Source organism: Camelus ferus, chromosome 11 (genome assembly GCF_009834535.1).
Source record: "Camelus ferus isolate YT-003-E chromosome 11, BCGSAC_Cfer_1.0, whole genome shotgun sequence".
NCBI lineage: Eukaryota > Metazoa > Chordata > Mammalia > Artiodactyla > Camelidae > Camelus > Camelus ferus.
The window spans coordinates 57809248-57835035 of record NC_045706.1 but is presented as its reverse complement, the minus strand read 5'-3'; the positions used below and the strand labels follow the sequence as shown (position 1 = coordinate 57835035).

General features: G+C 53.1%; 2 protein-coding genes across 2 annotated transcripts; one reads left to right on the top strand and one right to left on the bottom strand.

Annotated features, from left to right (window-relative positions):
* Positions 1-4651: 4651 nt before the first annotated feature.
* On the bottom strand, positions 4652-13047 carry RGR (retinal G protein coupled receptor). Its single transcript, XM_006173999.3, is given in 9 exon segments — positions 4652-4856; positions 5294-5407; positions 6734-6787; positions 6789-6852; positions 7565-7718; positions 10276-10336; positions 10338-10398; positions 11134-11290; positions 12969-13047. Coding segments are annotated over 9 exon segments (876 nt in total). The 3' UTR covers positions 4652-4724.
* Positions 13048-16447: 3400 nt separating this feature from the next.
* On the top strand, positions 16448-24702 carry LRIT1 (leucine rich repeat, Ig-like and transmembrane domains 1). The gene is made up of 4 exons (XM_006173998.3): positions 16448-16584; positions 17886-18352; positions 22013-22318; positions 23567-24702. The coding sequence occupies exons 1-4, from the start codon at positions 16463-16465 to the stop codon at positions 24538-24540; spliced, it is 1869 nt and encodes a 622-aa protein (XP_006174060.2). The 5' UTR covers positions 16448-16462; the 3' UTR covers positions 24541-24702.
* The last annotated feature ends 1086 nt before the right edge of the window (positions 24703-25788 follow it).

Genomic DNA, 25788 nt, shown 5'->3' with positions numbered 1-25788 from the left:
CAGGTGGCATTATCTCACTTTTGTGCTTCTGTAAAAGGGTCCTGCTTCTAGGGAAGTGAAACTTACCCCTAAAATTCCACTGGTTCACCAAAGCTCACTCCTGATTGGTCCATTTCTAACACCTCATTTGCATATGGTGCAAACTTAATTGAAACCTAAAACTCTATAAAATCCTGTGTAAACCTACAGATGGGATCCAGAGCTTGGAGTGTTAACTCCTCTGGGCCCGCCAGCACAATAAACCTGAGTTCTCCAGCCCTCCTAGTGTCGCTTGGTTTCTTGATGGGATCCGGGTGCTATAACATTGCTGTAACAATGGAATGAGTGTCCGTAACCCCCAGCCCTTACCCCCAATCTATGGTTCTTATTCCTGGCCTCAGAATGGAATCATCTAAGAGCTTTTAAAAGCCTCAAGCCCAGGCAGCCCTTCAGACCAATCACATCAGAGTCTCTGGGAGGGACCCAGACATCGTAATCCATAAAGCTTCACTGTGCTTCTCAAGCTTTGAGATGCACACAACTGGCCTTGGCGGAGGGCCATTTAAAAAGCACATTTGGATTCAAGAGCTCTGGGGTGGGGCCTGGGGCTCTGCATTTCTAACAAGCACCCAGATGCTTCTGATCGAGGGACCACTTTGATTCATCAGACCACAAAATAATTCAAAGGTGCAGACAAGTTTGAGAATATGCCTTTGAGGATGTTGTGTAGAATTAAACGAGGTCACAGATGTGACACATATTGCATGTATTTGTCACTCAATCATCATAATTCTCCTGTACACCCCTTTCTTGAGTGAGTGATAATAAAAATCAGGGGACAGCAAGGAATAGTCTATGAGGTTCCCATGGAGCAAATCTAATATTTATTGAACACCCATCATGTACTATGTGCTTTAAAATATGCCACCCCAATGAGGCAATTTTGGTGGGAGTGGCACAAATTCAGAGGTAATAAACTTGCTCAAACTTGGTCACACATTGAATAAAAGGCCAATCCTGGACTCACGCCCAGGTCTTTCCAATACTCACACCTAAGTGCCTTCCAAGCTGCCACGCTGCCTCTCACCTAGACAAGCCAAGGACTTGCATGTGTTTTGGTAGCTGCAGAGGGAAGGGCAGCTGGGAGGAGGACGCCTTGCAGGGAGACAATGGAGGCTATTGTAGGAGCAGCTGCACGGATAGACAGAGGGAGGGAGGAACAGGTGTGGGGGGTCAGGGCCAGGGAACAGCTTAAGAAGGGATCAACAAGTTACCTCAACCGAGAGGAGAGGGAAGATTGAAGGGCTGTGATTTTTGCCTTCACCCAGGGCTTTTCCCGGACTCCTTCCCTTAGAAATGTTACCATCTCCAAATGCCATTTACTGCACCTCTGCAGAGGCTCAGGCTGCTTCTCCGGCCATGGAACTCGAAATGCCCTCCTGTCCTGCACGGCACAGTTTACAGTGTGTTTCCATGGGTCAGATCAGCATGAGGTGCTGGCACCTCCACTGTGCAGATGAACAATCCAAGTGAGAAAAATTCAGGGACTGCCCCAACTTCTCACGATTAGTCAGAGGCAAAAGCCAGACCAGAATTTCTAACCAAATCCTATGCATGGGAAGACTTTGGAGGTTTACATCTGGCTGGACTTTCAATGACTGTTCTGTCGGCAGAGAAAAGGGGGGCCCTACAGGGCCATCGGGGAGTCTTCAGGACAAGGGGCGTGCAATTCTGTTCCATTCCGGGGGAGAGATGTGGAAATCACATCCTGATGTGAAGTAGAAAACAACTAGACGTCAGGCTACTGTAGCAACAGTAGAAAAGAAAGCTTGTTGAGGATCCTGCAGGGATCTGTCGGGGAACCCCCAGGCTCTTCAGAAAGCGACGCCCCCTCGACTCCGCCCCAGGGCTGGACGCGCAGGATAAATGAATCATTGAGTTAGCACTGCCACCTTGTGGTAGAAGCTAGGCACTGCGCCATCCTTATCTGCCAGGTAAGGATTTATGCTCACATCAGATCATTGCTGCTTCCCCGCCTCTTTTTCTCTTCATTTAGCTTATACGACAGTACAGATAGTAATGATATTTACTGGAATGGGAAAAATAATACAAGAGGCAGTTTGGTGGGAGGGAGAGTAAACTTGTATTTGAGTAAATTGAACTAGGAGTGTCTTTAACAGGGAAAATGGCAGAAATTCTTCCAATTTCGTGGTAAGGGGAAAGATAGAAATAAACGAGGCATACTGCTTCATTGTTGAATTTATTTCTCAATCTGGAAAATTCGAAAAATCCCCTTATTTTTGAGAGAAAATATAGACATTTTAGGTCATAATTAATTTATATTTTCTTTTTTTAAATATATACATTTTTATTGAAGTATAGTCAGTTTACAATGTTGTGTCACCTTCTGGTGTACAGCATAATGCTTCAGCCATACGTGAACATACATAGATTCATTTTCATATTCTTTTTCACCATACGTTATTACAAGGTATTGAATATAGTTCCCTGTGCTGTACAGTATGAACTCGTTATTAATTTAATATTTTCTTTTTTGCTAATCAAACAGGCACACAGCCCCTCCTCTTCCCAGGAAAACCGTCCCAGTGGGGATCTCAGGGAAGAGGCTGAGCTGCTCCCTGGAAGGGCGGGATGGCGTGCTGGAGGGTTGTTTGGAAAGAGGGAGGGGAGGGGCCCTGCACAGTGTCCACAGGGGACTCAAGGTCCTGAAAGGCAGAAAAACCTAAAGGTGACAAGGCTCCCTAAACCCGTTCCATGAGTGAGATTCGAGAGTGTGGGTAGACTTGGGGCTTCTGAGCAAACAGCTTCAGGCGGGGCGCTGGTCGTTCCCCCGGGGTGGTGGGGGCTGTCAGCCCCCCTCATCTCCTGCTGACCTAGCCCAGCCTGGAGCAGAACCTCCCTGCTCCAGGCAGACCTGGGGATGCAGGGCTTGTGTTAACGCCGTCCTCCTCCACGCCCTGCCTCCCCTCCTCTCCTCTGAGCGCAGGCCAGGGGCGTGATCTGTTTGGGGACACTGGCTGGGTGTCTTCAGCCTCCTCTCACCTTCCAGCCCTTCTCTCTCTTGGAGTCTGGGGGTCGTCTCCCCTCTCTTCCCATTGTGTTGCCTCGTCCCTCCTTAGGGACTTAGTGTCTCTGACGGTGATGTGAAAGGCGGGTCCCCAATGAAGACAATTTAAAGATCCCTGGGCCATGGGGGCAGAGTCAGCATCTCTGGGCCCTGGTCCCCCTCGCCTTCCTGGCCACCCACTCAGTCTGCGTGTGAGCCTGGCTCAGGCCCTGGATTTCCCCTCAAGGCCCCCACTCCAGGGCCTAAGCCAAGGACCTTGTGCGGGTGCTGGAGTGAGGCCAAGTGGCGTCTGGTCTCCACGGCACCTGGCATCGTGGTCTAGGAAACAGCGTTGTGCGAAGGCTGCCTCCCCTCCCCTCCCCACCCCACCTGGTTTTGCGAAATGACTGCCCGGCCTCTGACTGTGTGGACTCCTTGTGAGCTATGTTTATGTGGTCTGATTCCCTGCATTGCAAGGCTGAGAGCCAGGTCCTGGTCTGCAGGGACCCAGATGCTGTTTTCATGGTCACCCTCCTCCCAACACCCTCCCCAGCCCGCAGGGCTTGGCGCCTCCTCCCCTCAGCTCTAAGGGATTGGCTTTCAGGCTCCCTGCCTCCGCGGTACTGGGAGCAGCTGTCCGCGTTCATCCTCAGACCTTCTGTAGCGCCCTCGATCACCCTGCAACCATCTCCACTTCCCTTTAGCTAAGGAAACAGGCCCACCCACATCTGTGCACCTGTCACACCTTGTCCCTGAAGCGCTGACTCTGGAGATGCAGATGGACGTCCAGAGATGGGAACCCCAGTGTTGGTGTCTCAAACTCAGATGCCCACAGGCTTTGGGTGGAATGCATGAGCCGCTGCTGACGGGAGAGCACATGCCCCGGGCAGAGGGCAGAGCCACCCTGAGCCAATCCTGGAACCTCCTCCGTGTGGTGGGGATGGGGCCTCATCTTCAGGTGTCTGGAGTTTTAAATAGATTGTCCTGATTTTTCAATGTTGGCAGCTAAGCAATGAGTGGCTAGCTGTGTTTGACCAGAGAGTGCTGGTGGCAGCTCTCGGGGAGCGTGCACCGGGTAACATTCTGGTCCTTTCTGCATGGTCAGGTCACCGTTACTGCCATCACACCTCACCGGTAGGCAAACAACACCCAGGAAGAGTAAGTCGCTTGCAAGAGACCATGATTTAATAAGTGGCTGTCTGAACACCGTCCGCCTAGGCTGAGCCTCCACAAGTAAAGCCGGGCCTTTCAGCCCTTTCTATGTAAGATTCTGGGTCCTAACAGCTGTTTTTAATGAGCAACGTCTATGTGTGTGGTGCGTACACGTTAGCATGTTCAAGCCTCACAGCAGACCTGAGATCTGTGTTACTATCCTTATGTTAGGGGTCAGGAAGCTCAGTTCAGACAGCGTGGCTTTCCCAAGATCTCTCAGCCTCTGTGTGGAGGGCTGTGACCAGCACACAGCACTGTCTGGCTCCAAAGCCCCAGCTCCTTCCACGCAGCCTGGTTTCTCTCTGAATCCCTTGTGTCCGGCCCGGGGCCAGGCTCAACGAGCCATCCGGGATAGTGGATGAGTGTCTGGAGCCTGGCTGGCAGGATCCCGGGGGCAGCGTCACGCGTGGGGCTCAGCCCAGGGTGGCCGGGGTGGGCCTGGGTCTGAGCAGCCCCCCGGAGAGGCTCACTGCTCTCGGTCCCGCTGTCTCCTCTGCGGCGAGAGGCACTGCCAGATTCCCCTGTGCACCATCTCACTGCCCAGGGCGTAGTTGATTGCGTTGATCGTGGGCACTGTTTTGGCGATGAGAGCAGGCACCTGTTGTGACAGAAGAGTCCAGGAGAGAAGTTCAGAGCCTCCTCTCCTCTCTCTGGTCCCAACTGGTGTCACAGCCCCCGAACCCCACCCTGACATCCCCCCAGCCGCCAAGCATCTGTCCTTGGCTTGATTCCGCAGCCTCTAAGCCTTCTCTGACTAGCTGGCAAGTGACATGTGGAGACACACTCCTCCCCAGGCACCAGTCTCAGCCCCTGGCCCCAGAGTGTACGTGTCACCATCTGGCTGGCTGTCCTTGCCATCTCACATGAGGCCTAGACAGTGGCGCTGTGTGGCCAGAGGAGCAAGCAAATACCCAGTGCGTTATGAGCATTCAAAAGACAAGAGAAAGAGAGAAGCTACCGGGGAGGCCATAAAGCCAGGAAAAAAGGATGAGCAAAACGGAGACACAAAGGTGGAGCAGACTCAGCTTTGGGTACCATCTGCAGCTTGAGGGGGATGGAGGTCACGTCCGCGATGGCTGCGTACAGGTACAGGAGGGCGTAGGGGCCCCAGCAGAGCAGCAGCGTCCTGGCCGGCAGGATGGTGTTCACCTGGAGAAACACGGGTGCAGGAGGGAGGTGTCAATGAGCTCCGGTGGCTGGCAGCCCCACGAGGCCTGGGGACCAAGTCGGCACACGGCGGGGCTGTGGGAAGATGCTGAGGAACCTGGGGCCAGATGAGTCTCTCTTCTGTTTAAAATGTGTGACTCTAGGCCTCTCGTTCTAGCTGACTTGACCTCAGTTGCCTTGCCTGTAAAGTGGTCTGTTAATGCCTGACTTGCCTGGAGGCAGGGACTGGGGGGGATAATGAGCTTCCTTCCGGGTCTGAGCTCTGGGGCTCTGTAAGTGTGTCTGAGTGTGTCCCCAGGCTGAGCTGTCCTCACAGCTCCGTCCCAGAACCAGCTTGCCATCAGCAGCTGCAGCCACTGGCCTGTCAACCTGTCCTGTGTTCCAAGGGGCCACTTCCCACCTTGTGAGATATAAGCAGGCAGCAGGTGATGTGGTACCACCTGTGGCCACAGGAGGGCGCAGGGCTTGCGCTCTAATTGCAGGATGGAAATTGCTAGCTAGGTTCCCGCTCCCCACACACACTCAGATGTTAAAATTCTGACGCTAAAAATCAGTGACTATTTCCTTATTGACCATGTCGCCCTGTAACAAAGACGATGACTTAAGCTCGCAGCTGAAGTCCCTGCGACAATGCGTGGCGACCTCTGCTGATGCTACTGGAACGGATGGTTTAAAGTCAACCCGGAAAAATGAGAAAATCCGTGCGCCAGCCTTGTCTCTTGGTCGCTTGAACCTCCAATAGATGTGGCGACTCTGAACACCCAGGCAGCGCTTGGGGCGGGCCCAGCGCGGAGCACCACCGACAAGGCAGTGCTGATGAGCTGCCGAAGCACCGAGCCGGAACCCGGGGGACGCGAGATGAGATTCTAGTCCCAGCACAGTCCCCTCCCTCGTTCTGTGACTGAAGGGAACCTGGGCCTCCAGCTAAAATCGATTTGCACAGCACTTTTCCAATTCATTGGAAAAAATGTGGCAGATTAGGTGTCTCAACAGAGAGAGTATTTCTTTTATGCACTATGATTGCCCACGTGGGTGGTTGGAGTCCCAGACCTGGGTTTGATCCAACTCTGCTATTTCTAATTATTTTAAGTCTGAGCGGTTCTGATCCTTCCTCCCGAGATCTGGGTGATCCCCAGCAACGGGAGGGAGTGTTCCTGCCCTAACACCCCGTCTCCACGTTATGAAAGCTGCATTTTTTCTCATCATTGAAAACACAGAAAACCCCTGATTGCTGTCACATCATTCACGTTCCCTCGTGTCCCTGAGAGGGACAGAGAGATTTCTCCTGCTCTAGGAGTCGGTCCTTACCGGGGGACGGCCAGCCTTCCCGAGTTTCTGTTCCATGAGCCGATAGGATATGACCTGTGATGAAGACGGGCAGGAGGAAGTTGAAAAAGGCCATGGTGAAGAGGAAGCTGGTGAAATTTCTGCGGACAGACGGGAGAGACGAGGAAAGATGGCCTCTCAGAGGTGATCAGCTGCCCCAGAAAGCCCATCAGACTTAGCTCTAGACAGTCAGATTCGGGGAACTGGCCCCATCAGATGAGTGTTCAGAATGTGGGTGCTCCCGGGTCCCAGCTGAACTCCCCTCGGAGCCGGACACGTGCTCCACGCTGGGCGGGGCCATCATGCATTTACTCCGGTCTCTCCAGGGTTTGGTCCAGGGACTGGATCATAGTAGACACTCAGGGAGTTCAGAGGACCGAACTCTACACTAAGGAGGGCCCACCCAATGCAAAGACCTTAACGTTCTCTGAATCTATCCAGCCAAGGATATGGCACCCTGTAGAAGGTGATGAGTCAGAGATGGGACAGCCGACTGTGCCGAAGATGACAGAGGGTCATGGGGCTCAGCCACTGTTATAACTGACACAGGCCAGTGGCTCCCTGAATAGTACCCCTTCTTGGGCCCAACTCTGCACCCCAGTTTACATAACATTCCCATCACTTGGCTAGTCTTCAGAATAGGCTGTCCTCAGTCCCACTGTCAGCTTGCATGTGGGCACCATGACTAAGGAGTTGAGACTGGCAAATGTGGACATGTCCCCATTTGGATTTTCAGCTGACATTGTTGTCCTACAGGCTCAAAGCCAAGATTCCCGTCAGAAGGGAGCCTCAAAGCTGCTCTCCCCACCTCACCTGTCTCCCCTGGAATAGTCCAGGGTGCAGCACGTCCCCAGTGGCTCATAGTCATAGTGGCCCCAGCCCAGGAGGGGCAGGGCTGCCCAGCAGGTGGAAGACAGCCACACAAAGAACACCAGGGAGACGGCTGTGTTCCAGTCCAGTCGGCTGCCTGCATGGGACACGGGAGGAGGCTGATTGAGAGGAGGGGGTAGCTTGGCAGAGTAGGGAAAAAAATGGACTCCCTGGTCACACAGAATGTCCCTAAATCCCAGCTCTGATGCTTAATACCGCAGTGCCTCAGGCAAGTTAGGAATTTCTCTGAGCCTCAATGTTCTCCTTCACAAAATGGAAATGATAATCCCTGCCTCAGACAATTGCGATGAAGAAAAAAAGAGATGATGGATGGTGAAGGTCTCCTAGAGACGCTCTATACCACGTCTAGAAGAGACAGGTGTGCTTCTCAAAGCCAAATTGGGGAAGAAATGTAGACAGTGGTCCAGGTGATGAGTGTTCAGAACACTCATAATGGGGGATGGCGGCAGAATTTGGGACTGGTCACTGTCTCTGCTTCCAAGATACCCTCTGAGAACTCGACTTCGGGGTTGGGGCCCCATCTCAGTGCCAACGGCAGAAGCTGGGTCCCGACAGCATCTTTTGGTGTGACCAGTCCCACTGACCCGACCTCCTCCATGATCTTTCCACCTATGCCCTTCACAGCCTCATCCAGCTCTTCTCATCCAGTGCTTCACAGTGCCTTTCCCAGGTGCCTCCTCTGTCTAGGGGTTTTCTGGTCCTGCTCTTTTGTAGACAAGACCCCAGGGCAGATGGAATTTGCTTGGATGTGTCCCCCTGCTATGACTGAATGTTTATGTCCCCCCCACCCCCGTTTATATGTTGAAGTCCTAATCCCGGAGTCATGGTATTCGGGGGTGGGGCTTTGGGGAGGTAATTAGGTCATGAGGGTGGAGTCGCCACGGTGGGATTAGTGCCCTTATAAGAAGAGACACAGAGAGATGATCTCGCTCTCCTCCACGTGAGCACACATACGCAAGCCAGGAAGAGAGCCCTCCTCAGAGCCCAGCCGTGCGGGCACCCTGATCTCAGGCTTCCAGCCTCCAGCACCGTGAGCGATCTGGAGAGACCCATTTCTGTCGTGTACACTGCCCAGGCTAGGGTATTTTGTTTCTGCAGCCTGAGCAGACAGCAACCCCCTGCTCCCCCAGCTGTGGGCAAAATAGTGAATATCCACCTTGACCAATGTGTTGTCTTTGCAGCTTTGGAAACAGATGACTAAGGTGGCATGCCCAAGGTCACCCACGAATGGACATGAGCTCACACCCTGTTCCCCTTTCCCTCTTTTCCTGCTGCCCCTCTGTGCCCTCCAGCCCAGAAGGGCTTTGATCTAGAGGCCCCGGGACAGGGATTAACTGCTCTATACTAAAGCAAAGAGCCTTCTGTTTTCTAAGGAGGTGTGCATTCGTGTGTGCACATGTGAGAGTGTGTGTGTGCGCGTGCACGTGCGTGTGTGATGGTGCGAGGGAGATTTGGGGACAGGGCTGGGGCAGGGGTGGGAGAGGAGGTCCAAGGTCAGGTCCCAGGGGTGGGAGGGGCTAACCTGCCCGATAGGAGTTAGGATAAGAATGAAGGCATTTTTTTTTTTGCCCTGGAAGGAAGTATGTGACTTCGTTGAGGGCAGGGGGCTGTGTGTGTCTGTGGCAAGGACAGATCTGTGATTCCAAAGGAGTGATGCTCAGGGCTTGAGGCCATGCTAGCCCTGGACCCCAGAGTCGCCTCCGTGCTAGGTAGGTCCACAGTTCAGGACTCAGAGCCCAGGAGACAAAAGGAGAGACTCCCTGTGGAGGCACCCAGGCCATGCCCAATCCCAGCCCTACCCCTATAGCTGTGTGACCTGGGACAAGCTACTTAACTTCTCTGAGCCTCTTCTTCCCAGTCTGCAGACTGAGCGTTTGCTGTGAGTGGTGACTGAGCCACGGGCCCCCAGAGCAGGTTTACACATCTCTGTGGTGAGTGGGATTCTAGGTGGTCTACAGGTAAACATGTTTTTTATTTTAATGTGCATTAAAATTACAGGGACATTAAAGTTGTGATTTCCCCAATTTTTTTTTAGAATAAGACTAAAGCAAGGTATTTAAACTTTTAAAAATGAGTCACTTTTAAAAAAAGTCAGATAAATAACAGCGCAGGTGGTACACTGATATAGCTAATTATGAAGATGGAATTTGACTAATACAGCTTGGAAAATCTAGAGCCAGACTCATTTTCATTAAACCCTTGCATGGCAAAGGCTCTGTGGAAGTGTGAGGTGCAAAGGCACGTGCCCAGTTATACACACACACTCACACACCCACACACATACCTCTGCCTCCCAACAGTGACTGTCTTCAAGGGTATTTTCTGTATCCATGATCTCATTTGATTTTCAAAATAAAACTGTGAGTTTGGTTACAAAAATCATCTCCCAGAGGACGAGACTAAGGTTCAGAGAGGACCCCTGACTTGCCTGAGGCAGCAGCAGTCGCACAGGCAGCCTTCCCAGCACGTGTCTCAGCACCTCTCTTGCACTGTCCCCCTCTCCCTCCCTTCCTGAGCATCCACACCCCACACTCATGCACACTTACCCCCATACACACTCCCCTGAACTGGGAAACACTGAGCAGACCCTCAGTACGTGGATGTCCCTCCACGGTGGGAACCCAAAGACTCACGGGTGCAGTAGTGGTGATAGCGCCCCCAGGCGATGGCTGCGCTGCTGCAGATGCTGGCCAACTGCCGTCACAAAGCCCTGGAAGCCGTGAGCCTGGCAGCCCTCTGAGCCGTAGGGCCAGCGCCTGTGGGCGACACGGGGCCCCAGTGACCCTCCCCACCCCGTCCCTGCCCTCCTCCACGCCTGCAGCTTGGAAGACACCTTCAGATCCTCAGAAAAGGGCTTTGCAAAGAGGAAACTGGGGCCTCCCCCACCCTGGGCAGGAGCAGGAGGCCACCAGGGCAAGAAGCCCTCCCTGGTTCAGACCCTCCAGGCTGCTCAGCCCTGAACATTCACACCCAGGTGGACTCCGGCCTCCACAGGAACGTCCTGTGCTTAGGAAGACAATTCCATAAACCCACGTTGGGAGGTCCTGGCTTGCACAGAAGGAGATCTCAGACACTTCTCCAAATCTTGACTGCTTTCACAAACACTTACTTAAAGCTTCTTAGGGGCCGAGCATTGTTTTATTTACAAATGATAAATCAATGCTTCTAACCACCGGAGGAATTAGGTCATAATATCCAATTTATGAAGAAGCTGAGAGGTAGAAATAACAAAGTCAGGATCCCACGCTAGGCAGTCTGGTGGCAGAGCTCATGTTCTTAATCCCCACCGTCAGCCAGCTCTGTTGCCCAGGTCCGAGCATCTCCTGTGTTCTAGAAATCGGCTGTGGTTCTACAGGAATAGTCTGGAATTCAGATTTAACCTAGTTCAGCCTGCCCACTCTCTCCCTACAGTTTTCTATAGCGGCCTCTGGCCTGCCACCCAGTGCCCAGGTCAGGTCCCAGAGCCCAGGGACTGGGGAGGGGGCTGGTACCGGAGGAGGCTGGATGTGGCTGCAATGAGGGCGTTCAGGCTGATCCCGCTGTCCGCCAGGGCCAAGCTCAGCACCAGCAGGTGGTTGGGAGTCCGCAGCTCCGGGGTCTTGCAGAAAGAGAGGATGGTCAGGCTATTGAGGCTGAGACCGGAGAGAGCTGAAAGGAAGGGTAGAGCTGGCATCGGGGCTGGAGAGGCGCACCTGGGGCCAGAATGAGGAGCCACGGGGTGGATGGAACCTCGGTACCCTCCCCCTTCACACTCAGCATCCATCTCACTGCAGCTCGTCAAGCAACCACGAGGCGAGCTGGCCCTCTGATACCACAAGCCGTGAGATGTACACCCTGTGCTCCACCAACTCACAGTCTGATGGGAGGACAGACAAGGAAGAAAACCAACAAAGTGCAGCAGAACAGTCATAACATGGGCAGCCGCTGAGCGCTTGCCCCGTGCCAAATCCTCTCGGTCAGTCTTCATCTGGACGCTTTCCTCCGCATTTACAGCTGAGACACTGTGGCTCAGAGATGCTAGATCCCTAACGCTGAGTATACAGCTAGTAAGTGGTGGAGCTGGGACTTGAACTCAGGTCTTTCAAGTTCCAGAATGCCTTCTCCAGGGGCTATGGGACAACATCAGGGAGAGCCTTGAAGAGGAGGAGCCAGTGCAGAGCTGGGAGCTTCCCAGGACAAGGGGGCAGCGAGGTGAACTTGAAGGCTGTCTCCGGTGGCAGACAGACTCGACCTTGAATTTCAGCTTCATCACTCACTTGCTGCCCCTTATGCTCTCTGAGCCTTGGCTTCTCTCAGCTAAAGGGAGGAATGGGGAAGGACCCTGCTTTCCAAATGTAAGCGTTTACTAGGAGGACAGTGTGTGGAAGAGCATTCTCAAAAGAGGGAACAGCATGTGCAAAAACATAAAGTTGTAAACTTTCAAGGTGTGGTTGAGGACCTAGAGGGACGCTAGATGGTAGGGCTGCCCATGGAGAGGAAAAGGGGCTGGGGTCACCAGACAGTGGTGTCCAGGCCAACGCCATCACAAAGCCCTCCAGGCCAGCCTAGTGGCTGCCACTCCCTCTCCACTGTCAGTTCTCGTTGGGTGAGGAAATGTGTTGATTATTTCTCCAGATCTGCTTTGAACAAGATTGATGTTCCCTATCAACCTAGTCTTGGGCCCACTCCACTCCAGGGTCTACCATCCCAGCTCTGGCCTCAGTGAGCATCTTAGGGATTCTGGGTAGAAGCTCGCACCTCATGGACCCAGGTCGCCCCTAGAGTGGAAGTGCTTATGGCCGAGGGGATGGAGATGGTGGAGGTCACAGGTGGGGCTAGAGAGGAAGGGAATGAATGAAATTAAATCCCCTGGTGTCTGTCTATCCTGGTCCCATCTAACCTTCACCACCACCCACCTGGCATGTCAGGGCTCAGAGGATCAGAGAGCTCAAGTGACTTGGTTACAGTCACATAGCCAGCAGGATGGCAGAGCCGTATGTCTCCAGAGCCTACCAGGGGGCTGATGCTATACGAGACACTTAGCAGGACTTCCAGGGAGTGGGCTTAACTTTCTCCAGCTGGAGGGATGTGAAAAGGCTTGCTTCTTGGTCATGTCCTGGGGAGATATCACCCTCTCAAGTCTCTGCCTCCCTGACCCTTGCCTGCTTTCTGCCTCTTGGCTCTGAGCCTGTGTGCTGCATCCCACAGGTACATCCATCAGAAGACCCCATGGGTCAGGCACAGAGGAGTAGAGCTTGGGGACCTCTCCTTGTCAACTCCGCAGCTGTGGCCTGGGTTCTGGGAGCCCGCGGAGTTTCTGCTCCACCCCGGCTCCTGCTTGGCTCACCTTCCACCAGCAGCACCGTCCCCACAGCCAGCACCTCCAGCTCCCCGAAACCGGTGGGCAGGGCCCTGGACTCTGCCATTCCTGCCTTTCTCCCAGCTGACCCAGCTCTTCTCTGGCTCCCCAAAGCCAGGCCCCTCCATTATAAAGGGCCATTCCACGTGCTGGCACATGCAAGTTATTATGCTAGACTAGACCTTGAGCTCCTTTTTTGCTGCACCCCCATCCCCCCAATTGTTCTCTTGGCCCAGGCTAAAGGAATCCATTCACCAGTCAGACAGTGCAGCCTTTGTGAAGCCTGCGCGGAGTACCGCCTCATTCATTTCAGCCCCATCGGATTAACGACCCGGAATCCAAATGGTGTACAGGGGAAAGCTGAATTAGAAAAGAATTGCATAACCAAGGGAGGGGTTGGGAGCAAAATGAGGGATTTGAAGCTGCAGCTGTGCCTGAGAACGGGTCAGGAGCCTGGCCCTTCCATGTTCATAAGTACTGGCAAGCTGACCACGTGTGTGCCTGTGTGTGCACGTGTGTAGGTCGGTTCACGTGCTCACATGGTGGGGAAAGAATGATGGTTGGGGAGTCACTTGTTGTCATGGAAGAACTCCATCTGGGACTAGAGACTGGTTCTGATTCTGCAGCTACATCCCTGGGGTGGGACCCCTGGGGTCATTTCAGTTGCCTCCTTCTCAATGTAAGCATCCTTTCCCCTGGTCTGTATAAGCCTCGGTCAGAAAAATACAACCTGGATATAGCCTTTGGGGCTGCGTTTCTTGTCTTTCATCAAGCACTTAAGCTACACAAGCATTAACGTCTCCCAAAGCCCTGACTTGGGACAGAGGGGCTGCTGTCTTTTTTTTAAGTGGCCCATGACCCACTAAGACCTTTGGCTTCTACAGATGAGGTCTTGGTCCAAGTTACCCACTGGCTCATGGTGAAATTTACATCATGAAACACCAACCAAAAGAAAGAGAGAAAGAGAGAGAAAGAAAGACCAGAAGAATGTAACTAGTTCCCAGATTTTTCAGATAAAGAAACCAAGGCCCAGAGCACATTAGCAACCTAGCTAAGTGCTTGCTAAGGGGCAGGCACTGTGCTGAATGGTCTCATGATGGTTCTTACAACAACTCCATGAACTGATACCATCATCTTTTTCATTTCACAGGAGGAAACCGAGGGTCAAAGCAGTTAACAATTGACCAGAGGTCATGCAGTGATTCCTGGATAGAGCTGGAACAGAAACCCAATCTCCTACCCCTGGGGACTCCTGGTCAAGCAGCTCATTTTATTCTGTTAAATATCCATTTACTGCGCCCTTCCTCTTGTTGGTCCCCACTGCTGTCCAAGCCTAACCACCCCTCAGGGCTGACCTGACTGCCAGCAGTTCTCCTGGAAGCCTTCTGTGATAACCCAGTTACCACAGTCTTCCCTGCCCTTCCCAGTTTCTATCTTGCATTACCATAACTGGAAACATGTGGCAGGTTTTGTTCATGCCTGCAAGATCACAAAAGACTTCAAGGGAGAAGAGAAAGCAGGACAGGGCGGGGAATGAAAGGGAGAGTTTAGCTAGGTGAGAGATGCGGAGGCATGCCCAACAGAAGGAGGAAGAGCCAGAGATGCGGCTGGCCTTTTGGTTTGGGGAGGAGGAGGTGCAGGACGGAAAGCACTGGGAAAATCATATTGGCTGAGTAGGAAGAGAGGGAGGAACGGGAACCCGTATTTCCTAGAAGCCAGTATTGTCGCAACAGGCCTGAAACAGGCATTTGATGAGTACAATGGGGCCCCAGGTACCCGCTGTGGTCATACCTCACGGTGTAGGCTTGCCTCGGCCCTTGGTCATGAGGGACTGAGGAACCTACTAGAAAAGCCAAAGAAGCCAGGCAGGGTCTGCTGGGCCGGCGGGCAAAGCCTTGGGGTCAAATGTGAAAAATGAATGCGGGTTGTCTATGGTGGGATGAGGTTGGGGATGGGGGCAATCGGTGAAAAGTGACGTGCCTTTTTTAAAAGCTCTGGGAGGTCTTGCCCTGGGGCCCTCCTTGGAGTGAGACAGCTTGAGGAGAGGGGCACTCTGCCCTCAGGCTGAGACGCCTCATGCTGACACAGGCTGGGACCTGGGACCTGGGTGCCTTTGCTGCAATGCTTGCACCTGGACAAACATCTCCTCAAGCAACAAAATATAAAGAAACTATACGAGACTAAAAACAACCACATACATTTGCAGTTGGGGCAAATTGTGAACAACAAGATACAAAAAGATCAAAACCCAACTGCCACTTTTGAGGTGTCTGGAGCAAAAGCAGGGTACTGGGCATGATCCCTGCACACAGCACCACCAGGGGGTGGGCAGACTACCTAAGCCAGCCCTCCTGCCCGACCCATCAACCCGCCCCTACCCTCACCCCATTTAAGGGACCAGCTCTCTCCGACTCGGGAAAGGACCAAGGGAACCTGTTACTTGTTTTTCCTCCTCTGTGCTGCAGCACGAGTTCCAGTAAAGACTGAATTTCTCCCCTGGCCTCTAATCAATTTCTATTGATACAAGGGTTCAAGAACTCGGGTTGGTAGCAATGCCTTTGGCACTGGCGGTAATGCCCAGAAGGGCTCAGCTCAGATGGCAGTGATCTGAGACTCGAGGTCCACAGGGTGTTCAGGGAGCAACTGTTTGGGCAGCAGGCTGGTAGAGTTCACGAGCCCATGAGGTCACCCCCAAATTTCTGAATATTCCGAACTTCTCTGTGACCAGGTAATTGGAAGCACCAGCAAAACTGGATTCTTACTACTCCCCAGAAAGCTTATGTTCCCACAGACTGTCAAGGTCTGGGAAACTTGGGTGGTTTAATTTTCATAAACATCCTGAGAGAGTACCATTACTTCCCCTTGACAGATGAGAACATAGAGGCTGAGAGAGACCATGTGGCTTACCCAAGGTAACAGCCTGTAAGTGGAAGAGCTAGGATTTGAACCCAGCTGGCCTGGCCTGGAACTTGGGCTCTTTCTAATGCCTTCACTGCCTTCATCTCATTGATTTTTCCCTATGAGATAGTGTCCCTGGAGAGAATTTACCGTGGCCCTTATTAGAGACCAAGGTTCTGTCTCCATCTCCTTTGAGCCCAAGCACCCAAGGGGTCATGCAGCCGCAGCCTGGCCAGCATGGGGTGGCTTTGCAGCTGGCTAGTCTAGCAGCTGCTTGCCCTGGGGCAGCTGCCCACTGCCCCACCTTGCGGTACCCTGGGTTCTCTGCGTTTGGGGCTGTTGCTATGCAACAGGACCTCCCACTCCCATCTTCAGGACTGGGTGATTCCAGGAAGCAGTAAGCAGCTGAGCACTGTGGCCGGGGATCCCCTCCCTAATCCCCAGCCTGTCTGTGTTTATCCGGTGGCTTCAGGTGGGGGTGTGGGCAGCCGATGAGCCAGTGCGCAGCTGCTGGGCTCGCTGGGCCGGCAGGACAGAGCAGTCAGGGACAGGCCCCTGCCCGGGCTATGGAGGAGCCAGGGGCCATGAGGGTGGCAGTGGGCATGCTCTGGCTCCTGGCCCTTGGAGGGCTCCCCCTGGCCCGGGACGCCTGCCCCTCTCAGTGCAGCTGCAGCCTCCACGTCCTGGGCGATGGCAGCAAAGCCAGGTATGGCACCAGGTGTGTGGGGTGGGTAGCCCAGCTGGGCTGGGATGGGTTGGATGCAGGGCCTTCAGGTGGTGGCCAGATGAGACCTCCATCTCCCTGGACCTCAAGGCCCAAGGATCTTAGGGGGCTGGTCTGAGATGCATTTTCCTCCAGTCAGCAGGCCGTGGCTCTGTAGGGGAACCAGGTATCTACATACATGGGGTGGGGTTGGGCATGGATGTGCCAGCTCCAGGAAATCCTTCTGAGCCCTCCTCCAGGATGCTGTGAGAGGTACTCTCCTTAAGGGCACAGAAAGTCTCCCCTTTACTTCTTTCTTTTCCTCTCCTTCCTTCCTGCCCCCGCCCTCCACCATTCTCTATCTCCCGAGCCCCTTCTTTCCCAGGCCTCTTCCATCCTCTTGCCTCACCTCCCAGGGGTACCCAACCACATCCCAGGTATTTCTTACCACCCTGCCTGTGATGGGAGCACCTGCCTCCTCATGCTCTTCCCACTTTGGGTTTCCTCTGGCCCTACCCCCAGGAGCCTCAGCCTCGACCCCTTTCTATGGGTTCTCAGAAAGGCCAGGAGTGCCCATTCCATCGCAAGCAAGTCCTCCTCCATCTTCAGCCTCTTCTTTGACTTTCCCCATCCCCCCATCTGAGCCCTGAGAGCAGTTTCATCCTCTTCTCCTCCCCTTCCTAGGACGTCCCCCAGCTATACATAGTACACTCAAGGATATACAGCCAGCAAGCAAAGAGCCCAGAGGTGAATCCGGCTGTGGGACTGCAAAGTCCTGGCTTCTAAATGCCTTGATCATTTCATGGTCCCTCAGAATCAGGAGAGGCTTGAGGCTTCCTGTGTGTTTCTGATGCCCTTGCTATGTTTTGTTTTGTTTTTTTAAAGAAAAGCCGAAGCGGTTACAAAGACAGGTATAATTTAACAAAAGATCGCTTTTAACACACGGATGCAATGCGATAATGCACAAGATGGTCCCAGGATTTATGAATACTACTCATTATTAGTGCCCTGTAGGTGGTGTGGGCTGTGACGGGACATAGCAGTTCAAGTTTGAGGTCCGTCAGACCAGTGAAAGAGACCAAATGGCCAATGGCCCCCCCGGGACCCCTGGGAAACGCTCTGAAAGCAGGAAATCCCCAAAGAGAAAACAGGAGGCTGCTTGTTCCCAGCCCATCTCCAGGGATCGCCACAGCCTGGGTTTGGTGTCCTGTTTTCCCGTGCAAACTCCTGAAAAGGAGGTCGGGGAAAGGGGAATCTGCGACCGGACAGGACCTTTGCTCAAATACCCCCATTTCTGTGACCAGGACGGTGGTGTGCAACGACCCTGACATGACCCTGCCTCCCGCGTCTGTCCCTCCGGACACCTCCAGACTGCGCCTGGAGCGAACGGCCATTCGCAGGGTGCCCGGGGATGCCTTCAAGCCGCTGGGCCGCCTGGAGCAGCTGTGGCTGCCCTACAACGCCCTCAGCGAGCTCAGCGCCCTGATGCTGAGGGGCCTCCGCCGCCTGCGCGAGCTGCGCATGCCCGGGAACCGCCTGGCCGCCTTCCCCTGGGCGGCGCTCAGGGACGCTCCCCAGCTGCGGCTGCTGGACCTGCAGGCCAACTGCCTGTCGGCTGTGCCTCCGGAGGCCGCGCGCTTCCTGGGGAACCTCACCTTCCTCGACCTCTCCAGCAACCAGCTGCTGAGGCTCCCGCAGGAGCTGCTCGCCACCTGGGCTCGCCTGCAGGCCGGACCCTTCCTTCCCGGCCACCACGCCAGGCTGGTCCTAGGTAAGAGATGGCATCCTTCACTTGGAACCGCCTTGGTGAGCCTTGGGGCCTTAGGCAAGTTTACTAAGCCTCTCTGAGGATTGATTCTTTACCTGGAAAATAGAAATCACACCTGCCTTCTGGGTTTGAGTGAAGACTGAGTGAGAGGCACACACTGGTAGGCTTCAGAGCTCAAGTTCCCAGCCAGACTGTTGCAGTTCAAATCCCAGCTCTACCTCTTACTAGCTGTGTGTCCCAGGACAAATTACATAGCTTCTCTGTGCTTGGTTCTCTTCTATAAAAAAGACGATGGTAAATGAATCTAGCTTAAAGGGTTGGAGTTGTGGGTAAGAAGACAGAGCTTAGCACACAGTAGGTACACATGGCAGACACCCATTGTGCCACCCAGATCCCCATCCAGGTGGGCCTGGCTGCCCAGTTTCTGGGGGCGCTGTTGGCAGCAGCCTGCAGCTGTCAGCCCTGTCAGGTACAGCCTCAGATGCGAGCAGCCTCATCCAAGGCTGCACATCCTGTCGGGCACAGTCCCCACCAAGCCCTGTCAGATAGGATTCTGAAGGCCCAGCCACTTGGGGCAGTTCTGATGGGCTGTTTCAGCTCCAGAGGGGTACACCAGGCCTGCATCACAGCTCCATGTCTCCCTGCGTGATAATCTTCATCTCAGAGCCTGCTTCAGGGAACCCAGCTTTCAACAACCTTCAGATCACATGAATCCCGCTCCCCCTTGAGTCTCCTCTTAGCACCAGGTACACATCCATGGAAGGAAGGTTATCCCTGCTCTTTGTTAATTGGTCAGTCCCACCTGGCCATCTGCATTAATGTGGCACTAAACTCCTTCTCACCCCCTTGGAGAACTTGACCCTCACCACATCCCAGGGGTAGATGGTACAAGTACAGTGTCCTTTGTAACATAGATGAACAAACACAACCTGGGGGTTAGTAAGTGGTGGGTCTGAGCCTAAAGCTCATGTCCTACAGGCTGGTTCTCTGTCCCAGTCCCATGAGGGGATGGGTACCATGGTGGGGTACTGGTGGAGGGTGGGGGGTGGGGGGTGAATGGGTAGTGTAAGAAGAGAGGCGTCCTGGCAAATGTCCTTGGAGAATGCCGTGGCTCATGTGGGGTCCGTCAGGAGACCAAATGGCCCCCCCGGGACCCCTTGGAGTGTGCACATTAGACGTTTTAATATTAATCATAGTCTTTAAAGGGGCTGGGCCAGTTCTCACCCCCGCACCAGTGGTGTGTGCAACCACCCATGCATGTGTTCACTCTGGAGCACTCTTAGAGTGGTTTGGGAAAAACTCCTGCCCTGAGGCCCTGGAGAGTCTCTTAAGGAGGGAATATTTAGAAGCCTCACTTCTTGGGAGCAGGGCAGGGAACAGCAAGCCCCATTCCAGCTCCATCCACCCTACAGACATTCTCACCTGATAAAGGGCACTGAATAGAGTAGTACTTTTATGGAAAAAAAAAAAAAGGTTACTTATTTGAAAATCAAATTTATATATTCCAACCACCACGTCGAGCAACCCAGGCAAGGGATGTTGACCTAGTGTTACAAATAAGGAAAATAAGGTATACGCGATCTTCCAGTTCATGCAGCCAGGAGGTGGCCCCCTGAGACTCAGTTTCCCAAAGCGGAGTTGAATGGGTTATACCAAATGATCCTTTTTTCTTTGATTCTTCCCTGTTCCTAATAACCCAATGGCTTCCCAGGGGGGCCAAATCTCTTTTTCCACCCAAGGTACCTGCTTGTCTCTGAGGGTGATAGGTGGGGGCATAGACTCATTCTGGAAAAGTAATTTTAATTTTAATTACACAACTCATACATGAATATAGGTAAACATTTAAAATATTGCAGAGAAGGCTAAAGACCTGTTTATGCCGTCTTCCGTATCCAATTCCTTCTCCCCCTCCTAAAAGGTAGTCACTTCTATGTTTGTTTGCATGTCCCCTATCTTGTGCAATACATTTATGTACGTGTGCATATACATACTTGTACACAGAAATTTTAGCTGCGTGTTTTACATAAAATGTCATCAGATTGTATATAATAACCAACACTAACTTTTCCACCCAGCAGTACGTCTTGGAGATCTCTGTAAGTTACTACATATGGATCAACTTCATTTTTTAAAACTATGCTGTGATATTCCATCATAAGTTATACTACAGTTTATTTAGCCACTCCCCCTTTTATGGACCTTTAGATTGTTTCCATTATCTTAACACCTGTGAAGCCACAGGGAACATTCTTGACAATGCATCTTGGTGCACACAGACAAATGTTTGTCTAGGATAGGAACTGAGAAGTGTTAGGTCTTGGAGTGTGCACATTAGACGTTTTAAAATTAATCATAGTCTTTAAAGGGTCTGGGCCACCCGCCACCAGTGGTGTGTGAAGCCACCCATGCATGTGTTCACTCTGCAAGCTTATTTGAGTGCCAGCCAATGTGTGGGCTCAATTCTAGGTGCTGTGGATACAGCAGTGAACAAGATGGATGAAAGTCTCTTCTCTCATGAAGCTAACAATTAAAGTAGTCAGAACGTTTAACTTTTGCCAGTCTGACTGGTAACAGTTTCACCGTCCTTTAATTTGGCTATTTGCATTAATTCTTTGGGGACTCTGTTGTAACGGGTAAAAGCCAGGTAGCTCACCACCAGAGCTGGGCAGTGATGACTCTCGGGGTGCAGATGTATCACTAAATGCATCTAACCAGTCACACAGGGTAGCAGTCAGCGGGATGGGGTAGCGAGCGGGGGTGGAAGAGGAACTGGCACCTTCCCAGCTAGTGCTCGAAAGGACCCGAGAGTCACAGATACAAGCAGATCTGAATCCACCTCCCCTTGACATTTCCCCTTCCAAATACATCAAATACATGTATGTAACATAATATGCTACTGATTAGACACTATCAAAGTTAATAACCATCTGTGGGGGATAGAAAGGACTTCACATTACATGCACTCATTTTGTCTTTTAGAAATGCAAACATGTGAAAAGGAATTGTGTCTTAGAATTGAGGACACACGATACCTAACCTGTTGAAGGTTCATTGACACGGTCGGTGCAGTGACCTGCTTTCAGCTCTGCAAAGATGCTCAAGTTTAAAGTAAAGAGGGCTGGAATATAACATTGGATTTGATTTCCTGGCCTCTTCACTCCTGTCCTTTTGAGCCTGTGTCCAAGGGACCATGGCTCCGAACAGCCACCCTCTTTGCTGGGGTGACGCTGAAAGTGCCACTTACACTGGGAAGACAGGGGTCAAGGGTCAGGGCTCATGGAGCACTTGTAGGAATGGATTTGGGCATACTGCACTTATTGCAAAAATACCCACTGCCTGGCCGGGAGTCTGAAAGGCTCAGTCCGAGCGTGTCAGCAGTGGTTGTCAATTTTGTCAGCATGCTGTATGGCTCACCCAGTGCTTAATGTGATGTACCGTTATTTATGCTTATAGCCACCCTGAAAGGGAAGTAATGCTGTCATTCTGCATGAAGAACCGGGCTTCTGGTTGCGCAGCTAGTGAGGCAAGGAGCTGGGTCTGGCGGCCAGTTCTGCTGACTCTGAGCTCTGGGTGTGCCTTGTGCTCCCTGAGCAGGGAGGGGAGCCGGGTCTGGGGTTCTGACTGTCTAGGGCTCACTTCTCACCTCCCCTCTCACCCCTGCAGGGCTGCAGGACAACCCCTGGGTGTGTGACTGCCGACTCTATGACCTGGTCCATTTCCTGGAGGGCTGGGCCCCAAACCTGGCCTTCATAGAGGCCAGACTGAGGTGTGCCAGTCCGCGCAGCCTGGCCGGAGTGGCCTTCAGCCAGCTGGAACTGAGGAAGTGCCAGAGTCCGGAGCTCCGTCCGGGGGCGGCCAGCATCAGGTCCCCTTTGGGCAGCGCAGTATTGCTACGTTGTGGGGCCACCGGGGTCCCTGGGCCCGAGATGAGCTGGAGCAGGGCCAACGGGCACCCACTCAACGGTACAGGTATGTGAACTACAGGGACTGCTGTGCTGAGATCCCGGACTGGGGCAGAGCACTCAGCATCCCAAATGGGGCGGGTGGTGTCAGCTTAGCCAGGGAGAGGGAGTTAGGCTGAGCAAGGCTCTTTACTCTCATCCTGTCTGAGTGGACTTGGCCCGTCTCTGCCCAGAGGCAGGGCATGGGGACAATGGCTTCAGATGACAGTGGCTCTCAACCCTACATATTCCACCAGCCACTCTATCAGAGACTCGGGCCCACTCCGCGGGGAACAAAATGTGGGCTTTCTGGTAGAAGATACTCTCTTAGTATATTTAATATTTACAGTTAAGTTTCCAATTTGTAAATATGAAAAGCCTGTATCACTAGGAGTAGTTAGTGGTCTGAGTTAACATCTTTTGAGCTCTTCATGTCTTAAATGTATTGTGTGCATAATGTCATTGAACTTGAAAGAACAACCTGACCATCCTCCTTATTCTGTGTGTAAGTAAACTGAGGCTCCGAGAGGCTGTGTGCTTGGTCGACATCGCACAGCTCATACAAGGAGGAGCTGGGAGTCATCCAATCTGGCGACTCCTCGGTCAGTGCCCTTTCTGCTGTGTAGATAGAGATAGTTCATCCCTGGCACTGGGTAGTGGGGTTTGCAGGAGTCATGGGCCCCCCTACGTGAAGGAAGAGGGTGGAGGGGAAATAATTTCTTGGCACCTGACCAGGAAACCTCCCACACCTCCCAACTTTCTTCTGTGTCTCCCTCAGTTAGGTTGGCAAGTGTAGCTCTAGGACCATGGGTTTGAAATCAATGTACAAACAAAATTGTGTGAGGAGCTCCAGAGGGTTGAAGATGCTGTGATTGAAGTGGCAGCGGGTCTGGGCAGGGGTGAGCAGGGCACCTCCAGCTCGGCCTCTGCCTCAGGTTCACCCAGCCCACCCTACCCCCAGAGCACCAGCCCCCTGCTCCTGAGGGGTCAGCCCTGCAGAACTCCGGGGCCCTGAAAGGCACAGCTGGGACATCTCAGATTTAGGAGGTGATCATTCTTCGACTCTGCCTCAGACTGGATGGCTCCAAATTTGAGCCCAGGTGATCTCCATCCCCTTGGCTAATCTCAGAAAAGTTCAATGACACCCAGTCTTTTCTCAGGATAATAGGGTCTTCGGCAGAATGTGCACAATCCTGGGGCTGTGAACTTGGCCCTGGGAGGAAACTGGGGGCAGGTGGGCCCGTTCACTCTCCCACACATGCCTCTTTCCCCGCAGTGCACCAGGAAGTCTCCGGTGACGGCACGAGCTGGACTCTGCTGGGCCTGCCTGCCGTGTCCCACCTTGACTCTGGAGACTACATCTGCCAGGCCAAGAACTTCCTGGGAGCCTCTGAGACTCTCATCTCCCTGGTCGTCACTGAGCCCCAGACGTCCACGGAACACAGCGGGAGCCCAGGGGCACTCTGGGCAAGGACAGGTGGAGGGGCAGAAGCTGCTGCCTACAATAAGATGGTGGCCAGGCACGTCCCCCACATCCCCGAGCCTGCTGCCCCGGCCACTGGGCCCCCTGTGCCCAACATGAAGGAGCAACTGACCCTCCAGCACTTCCAGATGGGGGCCCCAGGAGAGCACTTGGATGTGCAGGCAGGACCCCAGGAGGCCCAGAGGGTGAGCGCTCTCAAGGTGGTGGGAGACACTTACCAGAGCGTGACCTTGGTGTGGAAGGCCCCCCAGGCTGGGAACACAACTGCCTTCAGTGTCCTGTACGCGGTCTTCGGGCAGCGCGACATGCGGCGGGTGGTCGTGCAGCCTGGGAAGACCAGCGTCACCCTCCGCGGGCTGGTACCCAAGCTCAAGTACGTGGCGTGCGTCTGCGTGCGGGGCCTGGTGCCCCGGAAGGAGCAGTGCGTCATCTTCTCCACCGACGAGGTGGCGGACGCCGAGGGCACCCAGCGGCTCATCAACGTGGTGGTGATCAGCGTGGCCGCCGTCATCGCCCTGCCCCTCACGCTGCTCGTCTGCTGCGGCGCGCTCCGGAGGCGCTGGCGCAAGTGCCGCACCGGGGGCGCCGCCGAGGCCACAGGTGCCTACGTCACCCTGGAGAGGCTGGGCCACAGCGAGGACGGCTCGGAGGAGCTGTCCCAGCAGAGCCTCAGCGAGGCCGACAGGCTCCTCTCCGCCCGTTCCAGCCTGGACTCTCAGGCTCTGGGGACCAGGGCGGGCCGACGGATCAACGAGTACTTCTGCTGAGGGCCGTGTTCCCGCCGCGCACAGAGATGCCTACACACCTGCTCCCGTTCGCTCTCCCTCTTCTTCCACAGCCTCACACCTGAGTCCATGCTCACCCGCTCTTACCCACTTGGGTACCTGCTTACTGATACATTTACACCAACAACAGCAGCTAACACTTACATAAGCACTTACTATGTGCCAGGAAGTGTTCTAAGTGCTTTAAATACATCAGCTCATTTAATTCTTATGACAACCCTTTGCAGCAGGCACCACTGTTCTCCCCATTTACCTGGAGAAGAAATAGGGAGAGTAAGTAACTTGCCTGTATCAGTCAGTTTTTGCTGCATAACAAATAAAGCTAAAGTTGCAGTAGTATACAGCAACAAGCACTCATTTTCACAAAACCCCCAGGTCGGTGGGTTAACTGGCATGGCTCTCTACCATATGACCTATTTGAGGCCCAAGATGGACAGTCAGTGGCTACCTAGGGCAGGCTTCTTTCTTGGAGATGTCAGGTGATATCAGAGAAATGAGCAAAAACATTTCTCTTAAGCTCTTAACACTGCCATTTCTGCCCATATTCTACCTGCCAAAGCAAGTCTCATGGCCAAAACTAAACTTTAATAGGGCAAGAAAAGACTGTTCTCCCATGTAGGTGACGGTGGAGCGGGACATATTCTGCTGAGCTGTGATCTAATCTACATTGCCCACAAGTACATTGCTAGTGGCAACTCTAAAATTTGGAGCACACTTGGTTCCAGGATGAATAGTCCTTACCATTTCCCTATACTGCATCTTGATTACATTTATCCTAACTCTTGGGCACTCACACACAATCTATGCATTCGCCACAATTGTATAGTCACATACATACACACAGAGAGACCCACATCATGCCCTCACTGTGTACATTCACGGATTCTAACATTTTTTTTCTCTGAGTGCCATTATGCCTAGAGATAATCATCTGATTTTCAGTAAATTCTAGAGGTTTGGATGATGCCCAAGAGACTACTGCTCGTTTACTCCCAGAGCATCAGGCTGGAGGGATCTGAGAGACCCTCTGTGGCAGGTGGCACAGTACACACAATGCTGTCATGTCTGGCACACGGCTCATCTCTGTCCCCGTGGAGCAGCCTTTGTGACTCTAACGGAAACTTACCTAGGTTTCTGAGGGTGTCTCGGAGGCTTCTGGATCACTCAGTAAACCACTTCGAAGGAGGATTCCTGTTCAGTTTGCTTAAAGCTGGGAAACATCTGAGATGT

Excerpts from the sequence above, each read along its gene's own strand:
- LRIT1 (XM_006173998.3), top strand. The coding sequence starts at position 16,463 with ATGAGGGTGGCAGTGGGCATGCTCTGGCTCCTGGCCCTTGGAGGGCTC. Across the intron at positions 18,353-22,012 it reads CCACGCCAGGCTGGTCCTAG|GGCTGCAGGACAACCCCTGG; the intron begins GTAAGAGATGGC and ends TCACCCCTGCAG. Across the intron at positions 22,319-23,566 it reads GCACCCACTCAACGGTACAG|TGCACCAGGAAGTCTCCGGT; the intron begins GTATGTGAACTA and ends CTTTCCCCGCAG.